General features: G+C 40.7%; 1 protein-coding gene across 1 annotated transcript in view; it reads left to right on the top strand.

The window, feature by feature from the left end:
* The window catches only part of SLC37A3 (solute carrier family 37 member 3), a 737607-nt gene extending 729453 nt beyond the window's left edge, over positions 1 to 8154 (top strand). The window contains exon 16 of the mRNA XM_044088481.1: positions 7090 to 8154. Within this exon, the coding sequence (XP_043944416.1) occupies positions 7090 to 7182 (93 nt within the window). The 3' untranslated portion in view covers positions 7183 to 8154. The remainder of the gene's footprint in view (positions 1 to 7089) is intronic.
* The last annotated feature ends 13007 nt before the right edge of the window (positions 8155 to 21161 follow it).

Raw genomic sequence — 21161 nt, 5'->3', positions numbered from 1 at the left:
TTTATAATTAAATTTTTTAGTAATAATTTAATATGTATTTTGATGTTAGTAGACCAACCTTTTTTGGGAGCATCACTTTAAATGATGGAATGTTTTTAATTGGATGAGGAGGATCTACTGCATTTAAATTTGGCGCTTTACTAGCGTGTAACTGTTTGTCTGATGAAGCGGCACTTTGAGTTGCCGTGAAAGCGCTTACGAATAAAGTTTTGGTTCTTTTACTACATCGCTATCTTGGATTTATCTGAATTTAAGCTTCCAGAAATCTTCTGTATGGTGTATAATTGTCCAACGAATGGTTGTTTTTGAAGACTTCACCAATACGGACTTTGGGCTTTAGAAGAAGAACACCACTATTTACGTATTTATTTGTTGCTTGGTGCTCCTGATTTTTGCTGGGTGGCTTCTACTTATATATATATATATATATATATATATATATACATATATATAGATAGATATATATAGGGATAGGGATATATATATATAAATATATATATATATATATATATATATATATATATATATGAATGTATAGTGATTAGTGTTTTTTGCCTTTAAGATGTCTAAGCAGACCAAAAATTCCAAACCTTCGGGTTTCAAAAACTGTTGCAAGTGTAGTAAAAAAAAAAGTCAGTGACTGGTCATCATACTGTGTGTGTGTGTGTATATATGTACTGCCTTGGAGCAGTACATTTTTGTGAGTCTTGTGTGATTTGCCACTCTCTTAGTTCCAGGGTTCTTCTTGAAAGGAAGAATAAAGTGATACTTACTTAACAATTAATTACTTCTTTTTCGGAGGCAATAGCAGAAGGTCAGAGTCCAACAAAACCGATCTCTCCCTCCTCTACGAGTCTGAGAGATCAGGAAAATGATCTTCTTCCTCGTCTTCATAACCTCGTTCGGAATGACAAAAAAGTTATCGAACATGTCATTAGACCCAAAATATGTCGGGCTCACCTTCCACCTGAGCTTCTTTTGTTTTGGAGCCGTTGGTTTTTCAAGCTCAGCGCCAGTCCCCAGAACTGGAACCTGTTTTTCTGACGTTAAGCCCCCCCCCCCCCCCATTCTGCAGGTTTCAAGTTTCTCTGCCCCTTCCTCTCGATCCTCCAGGAGCCTTTTAGACGATAATGTGGATCAGGTGGTGTGCAGACTTTTGAGGACAGCAGCAGTAGCCGTATTGTCAGAGCTGACCCAGATGGTATGCGAACCGACTCAGCATTCCCTGCCAACATCGATTCCTCCTCAGACCCGACTTGGGACCTCAGAGCTGGAATGCATGGAGCTGATTGAAATGGAACCATCAGAGCCGTGACCTGCTCCAGCATCTTTGGCCCCTTCTACCACTCTGACTTCCTTGATGCCATCTGAGCTTGAGGAGTCTAGGAGCCGACATTCTCTGGTCGGGTTCTGGGAGGACAGTCAGATCAGACATTTGTCAGATCCAAACTTGCCTCTCTGGGCCTCGGCACTGGTGAGCTCACGCCTACATCAGCCTCTGAGCCAATCCCCTTTGTGCCGGGGATGCCTTCTAGTTTTTTGGAGCCGGGAGCTTTCTCGGTCCATGGGTGGGGAGCTTTTGAGGCAATGAGGAGAGCGTTATCCCCACAGGCAGCTCCACTATCAGATCCATTCATTCCTCCCCCAAACACACTGGTGTCCATCTTTGCACAACTGCATCCACACAGACGTGGAGACCCACGGCCTCCGGACACCCCATTGGTGAACCCCTCTCTTCCGATACCTCTCCAGAATACCGTTCTGCGGAAGTCCCTTGCAAGAGATTATGTAAGAGGAAGCATGTTGGCTCCCCAGAGGAGTCAGTCACATCTCTCACAGACCTCAATGAGTCAGAAGGGTCTCCACGGTCACCCTCTGTGGATGTCTCATTTGTAGACGTCCTAGAAGTACTTAAGCAGAGAGGTGGCTGGAAGCCCATCAACCCTTCTGAGGAGTCTGTCTACCTGAAGGCTTTTAGGTCTCACCCTTCTGCCACTTGGGTGTGTCTGCCTTTTGATAAACTCATGGATCTAGTTTGTTGAAAAACATGGTAGTCTCCAAACTCAGTGGACCCTTTTCTCCGGAGGACAAATAAATTCATTACATCCACTAAGGATAAATCTTCTCTTACAAAAGGTGTCCCAGTAGATGCTATGGTGGTGGCGGCGGCCGCCAGAAAGTACTTGTCAGAGATGGGTCCCATTCATGCTGTTGAACTTTTGCAAGTCCGTACATCATATGGTCAAAACCACATGTTCGAACTTGTAAAACTTCAAACTTTTCAACAGAGATCTCCATAAGGGAAGCTTTCCATTTTCTGCAATGTAGTGCGATCTTGGATTTGGTATATTTAAGTAGTGGGGGGTGCAGGGATGATTGCCCCCCTGCTAACAACCTTCAGGTAAGTTTTTTGTGGCTTTTTTTTTTTAATTATGTTTTCAAACTTTTAAAGTTCGAACATATGGTGTTCAAACTTATAAAAGTTCGACAACGTGATATAGACCCATCAGAGATGTCCTCTTCTGTCCATCACCCAAACAAAAAGTCTCATACGGTGGTCAGATACGGAAACCGCACCATTTCTTCAGTGACCTTTACACTCAGGTCCCCTATTACCTTACACATTTTACCAGGTTACAGAGAGATCTCTTGAAGGAGCTAGGAGATGCTTTCCAGGGTTCAGCAGCTGTAGGGGTATCAGATAAAGTGACCTCCCAGCTGTCCACCTTGAATTCAGTGGTAAACTTCTCTATGATGCTCATTTCCTATGCAACTGATGGAGTGAGTAGGGCAGCAGGTTCAGGAATTTCCTTAAGGAGATGCTCCTGAATACGCTTGCGTAACCTTAGAGGAGCCCTTTAAGTCCTCTTTTGTTAATGCCCCCTTTGATGGCTCATCCGTGTTCAGGCCTAAGGTCAAAGACACACTAACCAGGTGGGAACAGGAAGGAAAAACTCTCTCTACCATAGGAGTCCGTTTTTCCCTACCTTCTAGACCTTATCCAAAAGGCCAAAAGAGAGGAAAAATGTGTTTTCTAAAATCCCAGAGAGTTTTTCAAGACACTTGGTGAGCCTTCCCCTTGGGGCAGAGGGGGGAGCAATAATGGAAGACGCTTGCCACGCGGCAGAGGGCGGTCCACAAAACCAGGTTGACAGACGATCTTTCTTTGCCCAGCCCGTTCAGCGCTCCTGAAAGGAAGCCTGTTTGTCCATCTCTGTAGGCAGTCAGGGGTCGCTTATCTTTGTACCCAGAAGCCTGGCTAAAAAGTCACAAAAGACAAGTGGGTCCAGAGGCTATTCCTTACCCTTTTCCTTCCCCATCCCAAACATAAGGAACATCCCGGACGTTCCATCCAGTCGGAGGGAGCAGGCAACTCTAGAAATCGAAAAGTTGCTAGAAAAAGAGAGTCATCAAAACAGTCCCTGCAGACCAAATAGGATCCGGAACTTACACAAGGTTTTTTTTAAGTTCCAAAGAAAACAGGGGACTGGAGACCCATCCTGGATCTCACCAGATTAAACAGATCAGTGAAGAAAGCAAAGTTCCAGATGTTAACACTGCAGTCAGTACTTCCCTTTCTGGGAAAAGACAATTGGATGTGCTCCATAGATCTTCAGGATGCGTACTACCATATAAAGATGGACAGGTGATCCAGGAGTCATTAGCGCTTTCGGCTGGGGGCCAGTCACTACCAGTTTCGAGCTCTGCCCTTTGGTCTCACTACAGCTTCCAGAGTGTTCACCAAGTATATGGCAGTAGTCACAGCTTACTTGAGATGTCTAAGATTCAGAGTGTTTCCGTACATTGACGACTGGCTCCTAACTGCCACCACCAAGCATCTACTAATAAAAGCGAGAGACACCACTTTGCAGCTCTGCTCTCACCTGGAAATCACAATAAATTACGAAAAGTGTGTCTTGTTGCCTTCTTAGCATATTGTCTTTATCGGAGCAGATTTATACACAAGAAATATGGTGGCAAAACTTTCCTCCAAGAGGGTTCAAGTCTTACGATCCCAAATCCTAAACATTCTTCCCAAAAGAAAAGTTCAGGCAAAAACAATCCTCAAAGTAATGAGAACAATAGCAGCTGCAGTTACCATGATCCAACTGGCATGCCTACACATCAGAATACTAAAGTGGATACTATTCACTCAGTTCAGTGGTCCATGCAGGAACTACCCACGTCCCACCATATCTTGATAACCGAATCCTGCAAGAAGGACCTTCAGTGGTGGCTTTACTCCAATCATGTAACATTGGCCGCCCCAACCTTTAGTCACAGTGACCGCGGACACTTCTCACGGTGGGGGGTCATTATCTGGGAAGGACAGTTCAAGGCATGTGGCAGGAACACGAGGCCCATTTGCACTCAATATCCTAAGAGATAAGAACGGTGCTTTTAGCATTGCAAGCATTCCAGGACTCTCTTCTGCTGGGAACTATTGCAGTAGAGTTGGACAACATGTAAGTTGTTTGGTACATAAACAAGGAGGAACCAGGTCCCTACCCCCTTTGTCGAGAAGCCCTGAGAGTATGGCAGTGGGCTACATGCTCCCAATGCTTTCTGATGATAGTGCACATCCCAGGGAAATCCAAAGTGGTAGCAGACAAACTCAACAGAGCGATCCTAATGCCTCACAAGTGGTCCCTAAAACAAGAAGTAGCGGAGATGATTTTCCGCAGATGGGAGCCGGCCTTGCTGTGACCTTTTTGCCACTTCCATGAATGCCAAATGCAGCAGCTTTATTGCCCTAATTCCCCTCCATTGGGGAGTCACCAAGGGATACACTTGCAGATGATTGGCCTTCTGGTCTCCTTTATGCCTTCCCTCCTTTTCCATTGATACCCAAAGCTCTTCAGAAAGCCAGCTGATTGAGAAGGAACTTAATACTCGTCACCCCATACTGGCCTTGCCAAATCTGGTTCCCCTTCCTGTCGCCTTATTTACAGGAGGAGCCAGAGATTCTGGACCCAGTTTCGGACCTTTTTACTCATGCATCAGGGATGCTCCAGCCCTCTCTTCAAACCCTCAAACTGACAGCATAGCTGCTCTGATTCCAAACATAGCCAGTCTCCTTAATCTTTCCTAGTCAGCGAAACCTTAATCCCATCTCATAAGGCTTTAGCAAGAAAATTATACATGAGCAAATGGAAAAGATTTTCTGCTTGGGCCGATAATAACCACATTGACCCTTTTTCTGCCCTCCTAGCTTCCATTCTCGAATTTTTGACAAAGCTTTTTAATGAAGGTGCAACTGCAGCCACTATTTGAGTTCAATTAGCAGTGATATCTAACTTTCATGTAAGTGAATCAGGACCAAATCTAATGTCCCACAGACTGCGCAAGGCCTTTCTGAAGGGCACTATTTTATTAAGACCATCCATTAAAGCCCCACCGGCACCATGGGACGTAAATTTTAACTTATCCCATCTTATTCTTTCTGCTTTTTAACCCATGTCATCCTGTGACCTAAAGTTTTTGACATGGAAGACCATTCTTTTGATAGCCATCACTTCAGCTAGAAGAGTTTCAGAATTACAGGCATTGTCAAGAAAGCTGCCCTGCATGCTTTTCCACAAAGACAGGGTATCCCTACGAACAAACCCATCCTTTCTACCCAAAGTATGCTCAGAATCTAATCTGAGTCAATCTGTAGAACTTCCAGGTTTTTTTCCCAACTATGACAACAAAGCAGAATATATGCTACACCAACTAGATGTGCATAGACAATTGCATTTCTGTTTACATAGGACAAAGACTTCAGAAGATCCGAACAACTATTTGTATCCTTTTCAGACCCAAAGAAAGGTGCTCCAGTGTCTAAAGTCACTCTTTCTAAATGGTTATCAGATCATATTACTTTTACTTACGAATCTCAGAACAAAGAATTCCCCGAAAAGATAAAAGGTCATTTTACAAGAGCTATAGCAACCTCTGCTGCCTTTCAGGTGAGACTACCAATTGTTACCATTTGTGCTGCAGCAACATGGGCAAAGCCTCATACCTTTATCACTCATTACAAAGTGGATTTGGCCTCCAGGGACAGGGCCTCTTGGGTCCACTGTTCTAAAGAATATTCTTCCTTGAGCCACCTGAGAAAGATGGCGCTAGGGACACTGTCCCAACCAGTACAGAATGAAGATGATAGGACAGCATCACATAAAGAAGCTATGTACTCGCCATAACGTTCCATGTGTCTTGTCCATATCGCCTTCATTCTTACATCCTACCCTCCTTCCCCCAGCATTTGGCTCCTAGAGGACCGAGCGGTTACAATTGGGCAAAATAATGTTCTCTGACCTCTCTTCTTGACCTAATAGACATGAAATTAGACCTTCTCATATAGGTTGTTGTATCAGCAAACAAGATCTGGGGAGTTTCCTAGAGCATCATGGGATAGGGTTTTCAGCCATAAGCTAGTTGAAGACCTCGAGCTGTTGTAAACTGCCAAGTCAGAATCAAGGATCGTTTGCGAACCCAACCAGTACAGAATGAAGGCGAGATGGACAACACACATGGAACGTTATGGCGAGTACAGAAATTCTTTTTTTATTCTGTAAGTATTCATTTTTATTTTACATGTCTGGTTTATAATGTATACTTCCAGTGACAAGTAAAAAATAGCAAAAACCTCTGGCATCCTAACTTCATAGCTAACAGCAAATGTAGCAGTATTGCTACGAACAAAAAAGAAAACGAAAAACTGAGCTGATGCCATAAAGCAGACACAGAAGAATTTAATTGAATTTGTGTTGGTTATATGTAGCATGCTGTCTGCTGATTAAAGTAAATCCATGCAACATGTTACTTTACATTCACTGTATAATTATTGTTTTTAATTAGTGAGGGGCACTGTTTTATTTTTTCAGCAATTGTCAGCGTTTTATGGTCTAAGTGTATCATGTCCTCTTCCACTAATCTCAAATGGGATTGTTAAGTAATAGTGCATGTGAGAAGATTCTTATTACAGCTGTATTAGCGCTAGCAAGATTTTATATTTTCAGATGTGCAAATCTGTTAATTCTTACATATGAACTGTTGCTTCCCTGAAATAAATTGGTATGCTTTCTTTTTTCCTTGTTTCAGACAAGTTTGTCCATTCTTTGCATCTCCCCACTTATACTGAAAGAGACCCGCTTGCTCTTTCATGAAAGATGTGCACATCATGTGAGAACGTGACCCATGGACATGAAAAGAATGATCTAACAGCAGTTAATTTACAAGTGTTAACCAGAGTTCAACTTAAAAGCAGGAACTGTGAAGTCTGTTTTAGAGGTCTATCAAATGTATCCCAGAAAGTCAGCTGTTTTTTCCCCTTTTCAGCAAGTGAAGACTGGTATAATTTATCAAATTTTTAGTGTCATAAGACTGAGTTGTTTACAAAAATCTTTATTATTCCTCTTGAATTTTTAAAACATTTCTGCTTTGTTTAATCAGATAACAGAACAAAAGTGAAATCAGAATTTGCACTGAGAGCACTTACACAAGAATGGGTTATAACTCATTTCTGCAGCAGTGATAAGGGCTCTACCTTGGTCACTTTACAACTACATTGTGGGTGAGAATAATGTTTATAGATGGTCATCACGTGTGTGACAATTTCTGTAGCATCATGTAAAGATCAAGTCAATGGCAAAGACAGGGTTCAGGCACACAATTCTCTTCAGTCATAGCTGTTTTAGATATTAAGTATTTAGTAATTGTATATTTTAATATTTATTGTGTTCTACTTGTGAAAGGAACATAAGCCTTATGGTTGAATGCTAAAGTAAGAGGAGACCACAGAATTTGTAAGTAAAACAGAACTTAATTTACAGTAGAAGTATACACTTTTTTCATCGGTCCTGCTTTTCACAAAACTGTGTGTGTTGCTGATTACATCTCGTAACACTTTTTTCCTTATATTGAATATGATTATATTGATTTCCATTAGATTAATATAATGCAAGCAAGATCAAATTTGAGATTAAGCAAACATGTATTTTCTATGGAAACCAGATTTGCAGCACTTGCTTCCTGTTTTGTTTGTTAGGACATGAAAGCCATGTATTTGCTGCTGTTTTAGCTAGAAATATGGTGCAACTTGTTATTTTGCAAATTTTAATACAGATTCCCTTATGATATGTTGCCAATAAATTTTGTTGTACTTGACTGCAATGTTAACATAATTACCTAGCAGTTATACTAAGCTGTGCAGTGAAGTCCTGCATAAAGGGTACTGACACAGAGACTGTATTGCTGAAACGTCTGCAAAAACTTCCAGTCTTTAAATATGTTAATGTAAAATATTAATAATTAAAAGCATTAAGAGATGGATCATTCTTTTCAGGAAGGGTATATGAATGTTTATTATTGATGAGAGAGCATTGGATATCTTCCTGCTTTTATCTGTTAAAAGAGCAGTTTACACTTTTTGTGGCAGTTAATTATGAAAGCAGATAGAAAGACACCATGTCTTCTTACATGTAGAAACAGATTTCCCACTTCATACAGTCTTGTGAGAAGATCACAAGGTTAAAAGATCTTGTATAAAAGACTAGTACATCTGTGGTGGTGTTAAAAAAATACATTTAAACGCTGCTGTCACCAGTTCTGCAGCCCTTCCTGGTGTGTATATGTGCTGCGAATTTGAAAACAATGTGACAGCATACTTGTACTTGGAACTCTTATTTCTTAGTTCTTTTAGTGTAACTAGGGCTGTTGCACAGACACTGAGCAATGATTCTGTACTGTTTCTTTTCTTAAATGCACTAGTGATGTTGCAACTGTGTTTGTCATTACAACAGTAATAACTTTTGGCAGAATTCATTTTCTTGAGAAAATACATTTGACTCTTTACCCATAAAAAATTAAAATAGCAAATGTACGAAACATTTCCTACACCATTAGAAGCAAAGACACCGGACCAGTACATCCAAAGTACCTAAATGCAAACATAATTAAACAGCTTAAAGTAACCATCTGATATTGTCAATCTTCATCTGTTCTTGACTTCTGGGTTACAGTTCCAATCCTCAGAACCAATCCGGCCATTATGGAGCTCGCGTCAGACAAAAAACTCTCAAACTACTAGTCTACTCACAGTGCCCCTCTCTACATTACCCCAGATCTTGTTTGCCACTCTTACAGCAAAACGCATCAGCCAACTCCTATCTCGTAGCTAAGTAAAAAAAAAAAAAAATGTTTTGATTGTAATTTATCTGATTAGCCTTTTTTCTACCTTATAATTGTATAGATTTTTTATACTTCAGTCTACCGTTTCCCTTTTACGGTTGGTATTGCTAACTACCATCATTGGTAGGTCCCTTCCCCCCTTCTCCCTCTTACCATTAGGTAATCTTTCTACCATTGCTGATAGCGTTTTCCCTTGTGGTGTAAGCATTTGTTTTCTTCTTTCTTGTTTCCTTTTCTGCTTCTCCTAGTGTATTTTACTGCGATGGTGATAAATCTAAATTTACTACAACTGGTTGTAAGCAGTGGAGAGAGTCCAGCAGGAAAATGCATCCCATTTGAATATTGAGTGCAATATCTGCCAGGATTCCAGTAATAGAGCCATGGAAGAGTGTAGAAACCAGCACAGCCTCAAAGGGCTTCTTAAAGTCCTTTTCGAAGAAGCCTTGCCCAAGGCCAACTAGTCTCCTCTGGCCTCTGGCACTAAAACTTCTCGTTCAATGCCATCGCCTTCAGCACCGACACAAAAAAACCATAGGCACTCTTCTGCAGGTTCTTCTTCGGAACGTAAATCTAAGGCTATGAAGGTTTCTGAACGGAGTGACTGTTCGGCATCAGCCCTTACTGGTGCCATTGACACCAACCACGACTTCCACACAGGCTATGACACCAAGTATTACTAGTTTGGCTACGGTTCTGACAGCAGCACTGATTCCCACTGCTGCCAGGCTGTGCTGATATCTACTACAGCTTCACAGACTGTGCCGAAGACGGATGTTCCAATTCAACCCAGGACTAATTATCTTCATTCTTTTAACCCCGTTTTGGAGCAACTTCCCAGTCCCTTTTTAGAGACCAGAGTCCCCATCTGGCTTGTCCGTTCGCTCCACCAGGAGTCATTCAAAAGTTGATATAGTGAGGTTGGTGGATCAGATTCTCATGGCAAGGGGTCTTCCCCCATCTTTAGCCCCCTCTCCCTACAAGTGCAGGGGATTTCTCTCCTACGACCCCTTCTTATACTCCTCTGACTTCTTTGCAGGCTTTAGAGCAGTCGACTCTAACCACACAGATTCCAATGACCTCGGCACCAACAATATTTTTATCTTTGGTACCCGGAACGTCTCTGACTCCTTTGGTGACTTTGGGACCCTGGAACCGGATCTTTGCTGTTGGGCCCCAAGGGTTTGGGTCGGCTCCATTTTTTTTCTTTTAAGCTGACCTTACCTTTTCAAGCTGCACCAACTGATGATGACCTGTCCTCAGTTCTGGCTTTTCAGGTGGGTCTCTCGGGGTGGGGTGTGACCCTGGTTCTGAGTTTGTGTCTGTTTCAGGCTCCCATTCTTCCTCAGGGGAACCTGCCTTTCAAGCTATGGAAAGAGCTTTGGCTACTGCCTCATCTCAGGTGGCTCCTGTGTTACTGGAGTTTCACCCCTTGACCCATGTTTTACTGGAGCTACCATCAACCTCCACCCCCGGACAGTGAGCTCCAAGGTCACAAGAATTATCTGTCAAAGGTCTACCTTCTTCCGAGTCCTCTTTAGATGCTGCCATTGAAGTGTCTCCTCAGAAGAAATTGTGTAAAAGGAAACACCTCGATTCTCCTGAAGAATCCGTCATGGAGGACACTGATTTCGATGAGGGGAAGGGTTCCCGAAGACGTATCCTTTGGAGACATTCTGGAGATTCTAAAAAAGAGGGGTAGCTAAGACCCTTCTTCTGAGGAATCCGTGTACTTGCAGGCCTTTTGAGTTTGCCAGTCTATCTCCTCAGTGACTCCACATGCTGATGATCTAAATAATTGATTGCTCATTGGGCCTGGAAAGCCCCTGACTCTATGGAACCTATCCCCCGGAGACCTGATAAAATTTTTTCTGCTCCTGAGGATCATCCACACTGGGCAAAAGGTTTAGTAGTCGATGCCATGGTGGTAGTGGCTGCCACCAAAAAAGAACTGGCTGAGGAAAGTTTTACTGTACAACCCCCTGAGAGTCCAGGGTGATGGACTACGCATCATCGAACGTCTCCATCAGGTCTTTGAATTTCTTGGTACACTTCACCAGGCTTCAGAGGGATCTGGTCAAGGAGCTGTCAGATACCCTGGTGGGCGCAGTAGCTGAGGGGGTCCAGGAAAAAGTGGCCTCCCAGTTAGCTACCCTGGAGTCTATCGCAAACTTTTCCATGAGGCTCATTGCACAGGCAGTTGAAGGGGCGACCAGATCAGCAGGTTCAGGTGTTATGATTTGACAACACGCTTGGATGCTCCCATGTGAGTTTGCAGAACCATTCAAGTCTTCCTTTTTTAATGCTGCCTTTGATGAATCCTCATTATTTGGCCCCAATGTTAAAAACACTCTATCCAGGTGTGAGAAAGAGTGAAAGACTCTGCTGTGGGCATATGTTTTTCCACTCCTCAGTGATTCTACTCCGGGAATCAAAAGAGTGGCAAAATGTGGTTCAAGAAGTCCCAGAAGCCTTTTCACGACACACATGGTACATACTTCCCTCAGGGCAGGGTGGGTTACAGTCAAAGACGCTGTCCCAGTGGCAGGGGTGGTCTGTAGAACCAGGGTTCCACGGATTCTTTCTCTGGCCACCCCTACCAGCGCTCCTGAAAGGAGCCCTGATTGTTTTCCTCTGGAGGCAGTCGTCGGAAGATTCTCCTTGCAACCAACAGCCTGGTGGCACATAACTACTGATGCCTGGGTGCTAAGGATTATTTCCAGAGGTTATTTAGTTCCCTTCACCCTTTATCCAAGGACCCGTACAAAACTCACTGACATTCCACCCAGTCAGAGGGATCAAGCAGCTGCTAGAAAAAAAGTCATCCAAGAAGTGCCACTAGATTAATTAGGATGTGGATTTCACTCAATGTTATTTTTAGTGCCAACGAAGACAAGGACTGGAGATCAATTTTAGATCTCGGCATTCTAAACAAATTTGTCCAACACTCAAAATTCCGGATGGTCACAGTTCAGTCAATACTTCCCTTTCTAGAGGAAAATGACTGGATGTGCTCTATCGACTTTCAAGATTCGTATTACCACATAAAAATGGACAAATGCTCAAGAAAGTTTCTGCACTTCCAGATAGGAGCCAACGACTAACAAATTCAGGGTGCTGCCCTTTGGTCTCACCACAGCCCCCAGGGTGTTCAAATTTATGGGAGCAGTAACAGCACACTTGAGGCTGCACGGATTCCGAGTATTTCCATACCTAGACGACTGGCTCCTCACTGCTTCCACCAGGTGTCTACTTCTCCAAATGATGGATTTCATTTTGAGACTATCTCAACAGTTTGACATCACGGTCGGTCTTGCGAAGTCTCAACTGATCCCTTCTCAGGATATGGAGTTGATTGGAGCTCGTCTGAACACTCTGTCTTGTGTGGCCTCTCTACTCCTCCACAGGTTGCAGAAAATACGATCTCGGGTTCAGTGTATTCTTCGCTCAAGCAAGATACCGGCACAACTAGTACTTCAAGCATTGGGCTTCATGGCAGCAGCGATCACTCTAGTCCCACTATCAGGATTTCACTTGAGACTCCTTTAATGGCTTCTTGCAAACCAGTGGTCAGTTCTAGCCCATCTATGAATCATCCAGGTTTTTTATAACCAGCCGATGCAAAGATGACCTATCCTGGTAGATGCAGTCCAAAGAGATTCTTCTGGGCCGTCCCTTTGTCCCTCCTCAGCCCAAGGCCATAATGACCACAGATGCTTCCCAGATGGGATGGGGGGGAATTATTTGGGGGGAGGACAGTCCAAGGCACTTGGTCCCCTTTAGAGGCCAAGCTGCATATCAATGTTCTGGAGTTGAAAGCGGTACTTTTAGCATTGGAAACATTTCATTCTGCCTTACCTCAAGGGGCAATAGCAATTCAATCAGACAATATGTCTATATTCTGTTATATCAACAAACAAGAGGGAACCAAGTCCTACCTGCTGTGTCGAGAAGCCTTTAGTGTGTGTCAATGGGCCATAACTTTCAACCGCTTTCTGATAGCAATGCTCATCCCGGGTTGTTCAAACGTGATAGCATATAAACGGAGTAGATATATTCTCATGTCTCGCGTGTGGTCTCTAAATCCCAGAATGGTGAAGAAGATCTTTCTTCGCTGGGGCCAGCCTTGCTGCGACCTGTTTGCTTCACCCATACAACAAGTCAGGAAAGTATATTGTCCTAATTCCCCCTTCAGGGGAAGTCCCCAAGAAACGCTGTTCTCCTCGATTGGCCCATGGGTCTCCTTTTTACTTTTCCTCCCTTTCCTCTGATTCCTCTTTTCCTCAAGAAAGCAGGTCAGTTGAGAAGCAAAGTAATCCTCATTGCACCATACTGGCCTCGACAAATTTGGTTTCCCTTCTTTTGGCCTCATCCACTTCGACGACTGTGGATTCTGGACCCAGTTCCAGACCTTCTGTCTCATCCCCAAGGACTGGAGCAGTGGATATCTTTCTGCTTATATCTATAAAAAGTGGATATCTTTCTGCTTATATCTATAAAAAGAGCAGCTTTCACAATTAACTGCCACAAAAAGTGTAAGCAGGTAGAAAGACACCATGTCTTACATAAGAAAATCAGAAGGTTAAATATCTTGTGTAAAGGACCAGAATGAACTTCAGCATCAGCATTCTATTTCAAAATCAGTCCTATGTTTATTGGCTTCTATAAGCAGTCTCACCTGTTTATGTGTACAACTTTGGTGTTAAAAGAAACTGTATTTAAACTCTGCTGTCACCTGCAGTTCTGCAGCCCTTCCTGGTGTGCATCTGTTCTGCGAATTTGAAAACAATGTGACAGCATACTTGTACTTGGAAATCATGCTTCTTATTTCTTTTAGTGTATATTAGGACTGTTGCATAGACACTGAGCAAAGATTCTGTGCTGACTTTTTAAAATGCACTAGTGATGCTGCATCTGAGTTTGTCATTGCAACAGTAATAACTTTTGGCAGAATTCATTCTCTTCACAGAAATACATTTGACCCATAGAAAATTAAAATAAAACAAATGTGCAAAACATTTCCTACACCATCAGAAGCAAAACCAGTGCAGCCAAAGTACCTAAATGCAAACATAATTAAACAGCTTAAATAACCTTTCCTTACTCCATCGTGAATACAAAACAAAAACAGAAACCTCTCTCGGAAAAAGGAATTGATGAAATGCATAAACCTTTTTCCATTTAAGTCTAAATTGTACATTGTTGAACTGAGTGAAAGCCATTGCCACGTAATGGCCCTCCCAGAAGAAAGAAGAAAAGGGAGATTTTTTTATCACTTGCCTGACACCAACAGATATAAATAACTTTAGTTCTATATCTTCCACTGTTACATTCCAAAGCCCACCCCACAGGCACACAATCGCATCATCAAACCAAACATTTGATGAGATTGTCGCATGCATGACAGAATTATTTTATTTTGCTTTTATTGTAAAACAAAAATTGATATTTTTCAAATTTATTTAATGCAGTCTGTTCCCAAATGAAGTGTCAAATTGTTATTTTTGTAAGAAAATAAAGCCAGACAGTGAACCGCTTGAACTGGTTTATTGAGTACAAAAATAATGTAAAAACAATAGTACTAAGCGCTTTCACCCATTAACATCAGGGCATCATCAGAGTACTAAGGAAATATTGACACGACCATCCTTTATATATGCATACCTAATAAATCAATTACATTGTTAAAAACTGATTTAATTGATAGATTTCTCTTAAAGTAACTTGGCACAGAAAAAAACTCAGTAACCTCAATTATTGTAGTGTCTTATAACCCATCTAAAATCTAAAATAAAAAATAAAAATGAATATAAAAATGTTGGAATGTATATATGTTATAATAAATTATTGTGTTAAAAATGTCATTTAATAAATATATAGTAAATAAACATATTAAATTACAAAATATTAAATATAATATAATATATATAAATATATTCTCATGTTATGTACCTATACAAATATATTAACATAAATAACGTTAAAATAGGTCATATAAAGTGGGACTTGTATTTTAAAATACTAGAAATAGATACAACATCATTAATACCAGGCAAAGTACAGGCATTTAATCTAAGTTGCCAAAGGCATTCCTTTGCCTCCAGCATTGTCTTCTCATCCCCACCCTTGTGTATATTCTGAGGAATTCTATCTATAATAAAAAATAAAAAACGTTTAAAATTAGGACATCTAATACTATGCATATACAGGGAGTTTGTGGTCTTGCATTTCTTAATGTCTCTAACATGCTCAACAATCCGTTCCCCTAGCTTTCTAATTGTTTTTCCAACATAAAATGTGAAACAAGCTGAACATGTAGCTAAATACACCACCATCTTTGTATTGCAGTTGCAATACCCTGGGCATCTAATGGTTTTTCCATAATTAATAATAGCAACGTAGGGACCATCACTGATGTATTTGCATGTGTGACAGGTACCACATTTGCTCATTTTAGACATTTTAAAAATGTCCTTACTAGTGTTTGTCTCATAAAGATCCTTTAGATTCCTACCTCTACTATATGTAATCTTAGGCTGGGAGCCAATGGTTTCTAATAACTCAGCATTGTTAATGAAAACACTTGTCCAGGTCTCTCTAACAATGTTGACAATGTGATGTGCTGCATCATTATAGGGTAAGATGAAAGTATCATGTCTGGGCATATTGGAATTGACATTCAACATATTATCACAACCATATTTCATAATGGGTCTATACATTGTAACTCTTTTAGTAAAAAATTCCCTTTTTGTGGTACAAATAAGTTCATTAGGGTACCCTCTATCTAAAAACATATTAGATAATTTTTCAATTTGTGCATTAAAAATATTGTCATCACTGATAATTCTTGACAGCCTGACCATTTGCCCTTTCACCAAATTCCTTTTTTGATAGAAAGGATGACAACTATTAAAATGTAAAAAGGAGTTTGAGAAAGTTTTCTTTCTAAAAATATTTGAATGAAATCCATCATCCCTGTAGGACAGAGTGAGATCAAGATATTCATAGTAGTTTTCATGAATATTACTAGTGAATTCTAAAAAATCAGATGTTGTTCTTAAATATTCTATAAATTCAAACAACTCATTCTTCTTGCCTGTCCAAAAAATAATGATGTCATCCAAGTATCGTAAATATAAAGATACCTTTGGCCAATATATTGTTGTAAAGACTAATTCAGTTTCCCAATTGGCTAACACCAAATTGGCATAAATTGGTGCGCACCTAGCACCCATTGCCACGCCTGTACTTTGCATGTAATATTCACCATTAATGTAAATATAATTATTCTCCAACACTCTTTCCATTAAATCGGTCAAAAGTCTGCATTTTGTAACATTCATGCCACTATATTTCAATAAACTGGCCTCAAACATATCCAGGCCTTGCTTGTTATTATAAGTTGTTATTTTTGTTTTCTGGACATTTCAAAAGTTTTATGATCTATGTTCTCTTGAGTATTAACTAAAGGCTTGCTTATCATTTACTTTTTTGTTTAAGTATATAACAACAAAACAACCAAAGATAAGAAAGCTTGTTACTCAACCAATCAAAAAATATACACGAATAAACCAAAACTGTCCTGGTTCTTCACCAATAAACTGTTAAATCCAGGACAAAGCTACACAGTCAACACCAGACACATAGAATGATACCAAAGCCAACCAGTTCGATAACTGCTTTATACAGACTGTACAGTCATTAACCAGCCAGGTGATTAACAAACCTCTTGATGTCCCTGCTCAATCAAATAACATCTTTCAGTGTTTCTTCTTCCAACCAGTTCTCACAGATGCCATCAAAAAATTCCCCAAAGAATTAAAGCCTACTGTGGTTACCCCTGGCAATCTACTTGGCAAATATCTTAAAGTAGAAGCTGAGGCTATTGCATATTCTGATAAATCAATCCATATCAAGTCACCTCACTATGGAAAAAAATCACTCATTATTTCACTGCACAAGGGTGGAATCATTAAAGATCTTTCACACTGTAGGCTGATTGTCATCTAATGACCCCTATCAAAAATATTAGAAAAATGTATTCATTCACAGCTTCTCAAATATCTTAGTGATAACCAGCTTCTGTCTTCAGCCCAGCATGGCTTCCATCCTCATCACACCACTACTGCTTTGCTGAATTTTGTTAATACTGTCAGCACTCACAGAAATGCCGGACACCTAGGCTTCACCGTCTTCTTAGACTTATCAAAAACTTTTAATACGGTCTCCCACCAGAAACTCTTATATAAACTCTCATCTTTTGGATTCACTAACTCTTCACTGTTATGGTTCCATAGCTACCTCTCAAATAGAGCCCAAGTAGTTCAGTGGAAATGATTTGTCTACCTTATTGCCTGTAACTATTGCTGTCCCACAAGGGTCTTAACTAGGCCCCTCACTTTTCAAAATATTTATCAATGACCACTACACTGCTTCAAAAAAATGCTACCCTAGTTCAATAGGCTGATTATTCCATGCAAATCTCCTCTGTCAAATCTCTCTCTGAACTACAAGATGTTACAGAACAATCTTTATTTGTTGAAACATGGCTGAATACTCCAAAACTGTTACTAACCCCCCAAAAAAACTAAATTACCATGAACACATATCTGCCAAAACAACAGCATTCACTATTATCTCTGCCAACAACACCATGCTAGAACAAGTTATCCACAAAAAATTACTCGGTGTAATTATAGATGACCATTTGAAATTTGCCCACCATGTATCACACTTTGTTGAAAACCTCATTAAAAACTAGATATGCTATACAGAGTAAAAACTTACTTCACTTTCATAGCCAGAAGTATAGTCTCTACTTTAACTGCCATCTCTGTCTATGCCGCCCTAGTCTTCAGTAATCCTCAAGTCTCAAACCTTTCTAAACTTGAGCAATGTTGTAATAAAATAGCCAAATTTGCAGCAACTATAACAATAGAGCACACCACTGCCAAGCCCTTGGAGAGTTAAACTGGTTAGAACTGCCACATTACCTAGCTCATTCTCAACTAACTACAGTAAAATGACTTCTTTGTAACTCAGAAATTGCCAAGCCCTTATCAACTTAGTACAAAACCTACTCCCCCAGTAGAATTGTACTCTCTGGAGAAAAATCACTACTAACTGTAACCAAATCATCTGATACTGCAGGTGATTCACTATATTCAGAGTAGCTAAACTGTAGAACCATATCCCACTACTACTGAAATCCATTCTGAATGGAAATTCATTAAAAAAAACTAGAACTTTATGTAGCAAATCAGTGGATCTTATCCTGTATATCTCCAGAATAAATGCCACTGTTTTATTTATTTGACGTTTGTTCACCGGCAATGTCTGACTGCATACAAGCCCCTTTTCAGCAGAGGCCCGGGGAGAAAAGCTCCAAAAGACAAAGTAATGATACATTATAGACAGTAGTAAAGTGATTGCAAATTTCAGAGCAAACCAATTATATACATAACAGGTTAACTATATGTAACAATAGATAGGTGGTCATACTCCGTGGATCATACAAATTTGAGTGCATGTCACTTATGTTAAATTTGCAGAAACTAGGTTAAGATAATTTTTAGTGTATCAAACATGGTGCAAGTCATAGTAGATATGGTAAGTTCAGTTGTCAGAGTTGTGCATGTACATATAGGAAGAAGCAAATAGACAATAGATGGGTGTTGGGTAAGGCAAAGAAGAAAGTACTAAGAAAGATAGGTTAGGAAGAGAGTAAGATATAACAGAGTAGGTACAGTAAAGTGAGTTATGGCTGGAAGTGTTAAGAGATACACAGATGAGAAAGTTTTAGTTACGGTGGGTTGTAGGGAAAGGAAAGAGGTAAGTTAAATAGGTAAGATTGAGATGAATAAGAAAAAGAGTTTATGTGGAAAGACTAAACTCTACAGTAAAGAAAAAAAAGTTGATGTAAAGGCTGCAGTTCAAAAGCTATACAAGTAGAAGGAATGGTGTTTAGCCAGCAGATGAGCATGAGCTAAGCCGTAAGCCAGCTGAGTGAGACTTGAGAAGTTTGTTGAATTAAGCGGTGTTAGCAACAGTTAAGATATGTTGAGAAATAGAGTTCCAAGTTCTCGAGAAGTGGTTGGAATACAGAAAGTCGCCTGATCTGTTATTTGATTTAGTAACTTGTAGCAGAAATTTGTCAGATCATCTAAGGGGTCTTTTATCTGAGCAAGGTTGTAGTAGATTTTGAAGAGAGGGACATTTATCAGGTTGGTAAATCATTATGTGGGCAGTTGTAAGCTGAGTGTAGGTTACAGTATTGGGTAATTCTAACCAGTTGAGATATAGTGCATTACAGTGGTGGGATCTGTACAGAGAATTTGTGTCAAATCTGGCTATGTTGTAGCAGGCTGTTAGTTTTGCTAGTTCTTATTTTTCTGGTTTGTGAAGATAGGAGAGGCACAAAGCAGGGTGGAGAGTAAGTGGCTCCTGGCAATGGATTGTCTAGTGGAATCGGTTAGGTATGATTTGATTCTGTATAGAGAACCTAATATTTTGTGTACCTTTTTAATGATTAGAGATAGGTGTTTATCAAATTTCAAGCAGCTTTGCTTGAAATGTAGTGTTTATCTTGGTGTTATTGGATGAATAGATTAAGGAGGCTAGGATAACTGGGGATTTACTATTCAAGAAGAGCATTAGTTTAGTTTTATTATGATTAAGGATTAATTGTGAGTTGGAGAGCCAAGATTTTACTGCAGAGAATGATTGTTGGGTTATTTCTTGGAGTTGGGAAAGGGTGGATGCAGCACAGATGAGCATAGAGTCGTCTGCATACTGTACGATGGAGGCGAGTTGGCTAGCAGTGTGGCGTTTATTAGTAAAGATACTGAAGAGGAGAGAGCCCAAGATTGAGCCCTGTGGAACTCGCATGGAGATGGGTAGGAGAGAGGAAAGATCATGTTGCATGTAATAGCTTGAATGGGTAGTTATGAAACCATGTAAGGACTGCATGGCTGAGGTTTAGGGTTGACAGTTCAGTGAGGAGTTTTTGATGGGAGATGATATCCAATGATGTTCTTCGTGTTTCACTGTTGCAGTCATCACATTTGGGTTATCTGCTTGCAGTAGCCCTCAGTCGGTCTGATTAACAAAGTCTTGGGTCCTGCATCAGCTGCTGTCTCTTCTTCCGTTACGTCAGGTAATCGGGGGTATAAAACATGCAGCCGACGCCATTACATCTGTCTTTCTTGCCATGCGGTGCCCGAAGCAAAAGCAGTTTCAGAACCGAAGTCTTTAACTTAAAGTGAAGTACTCCATTGGGGAAACTTTTTCTTGCTCTAAACTGATGTCAGTAAAAGTAAATAATTGCATTTCTTGTGGGAAACAAATATCTCATAAAGATTTTCATTCGTACTGTATGCCTTGCCTAGGCCCTGACCACTATGTACCTCACTGTTGTTTTTGTGCCTTATTTAAACAACAAACTATCCGTCGTCGGTATATTTTCACTTCTAAATATTTTGGTGCTCAGTTCAATTATCCAGATATGTCTTCGGTAAACCATCTGACTACCAACATTCCGAAAAAACGCAAAGATAAAGACAGAAACAGGCTGCCTAGGTCCAAAGCTGCCGACGATGCTTCTCCTAAGCCAGTCGCCAGTTTGCCGGTACTCAGTGAGGTGCTTTCGCAGCCCCTGATACCTGCTACTTCAGATTCGCAGGCCTCTACTGACACCCATTTGGAGTCAGGTATGTTGCGTGATGTTTCAACTGTGGAACCTGCGGATGTCTCTACCTTGGATGGGTCCGGAGCCACTGTGTAGGCACCGGCTTCTGAGGGTGTATTCAGGCCTACTGACTTGCATATTAAACCGATGCCATCTTCTTTTTCAGGGCCTAAAACTCGAACCATGTCTAGAAAACCAACGCCCAGATTGCATGGTCAGGCCTCTATGCCTAAAAAACAAATTATAAGAATGGCTGAAGACCTTATTACTTTAATCAGGGGAGGCCAACCTTCCACCC

The sequence above is a fragment of the Protopterus annectens genome, chromosome 11.part0, assembly GCF_019279795.1.
Source record: "Protopterus annectens isolate FY-2018-M chromosome 11.part0, PAN1.0, whole genome shotgun sequence".
Lineage (NCBI taxonomy): Eukaryota > Metazoa > Chordata > Ceratodontiformes > Protopteridae > Protopterus > Protopterus annectens.
This window is presented reverse-complemented; position numbering and strand designations above follow the sequence as displayed.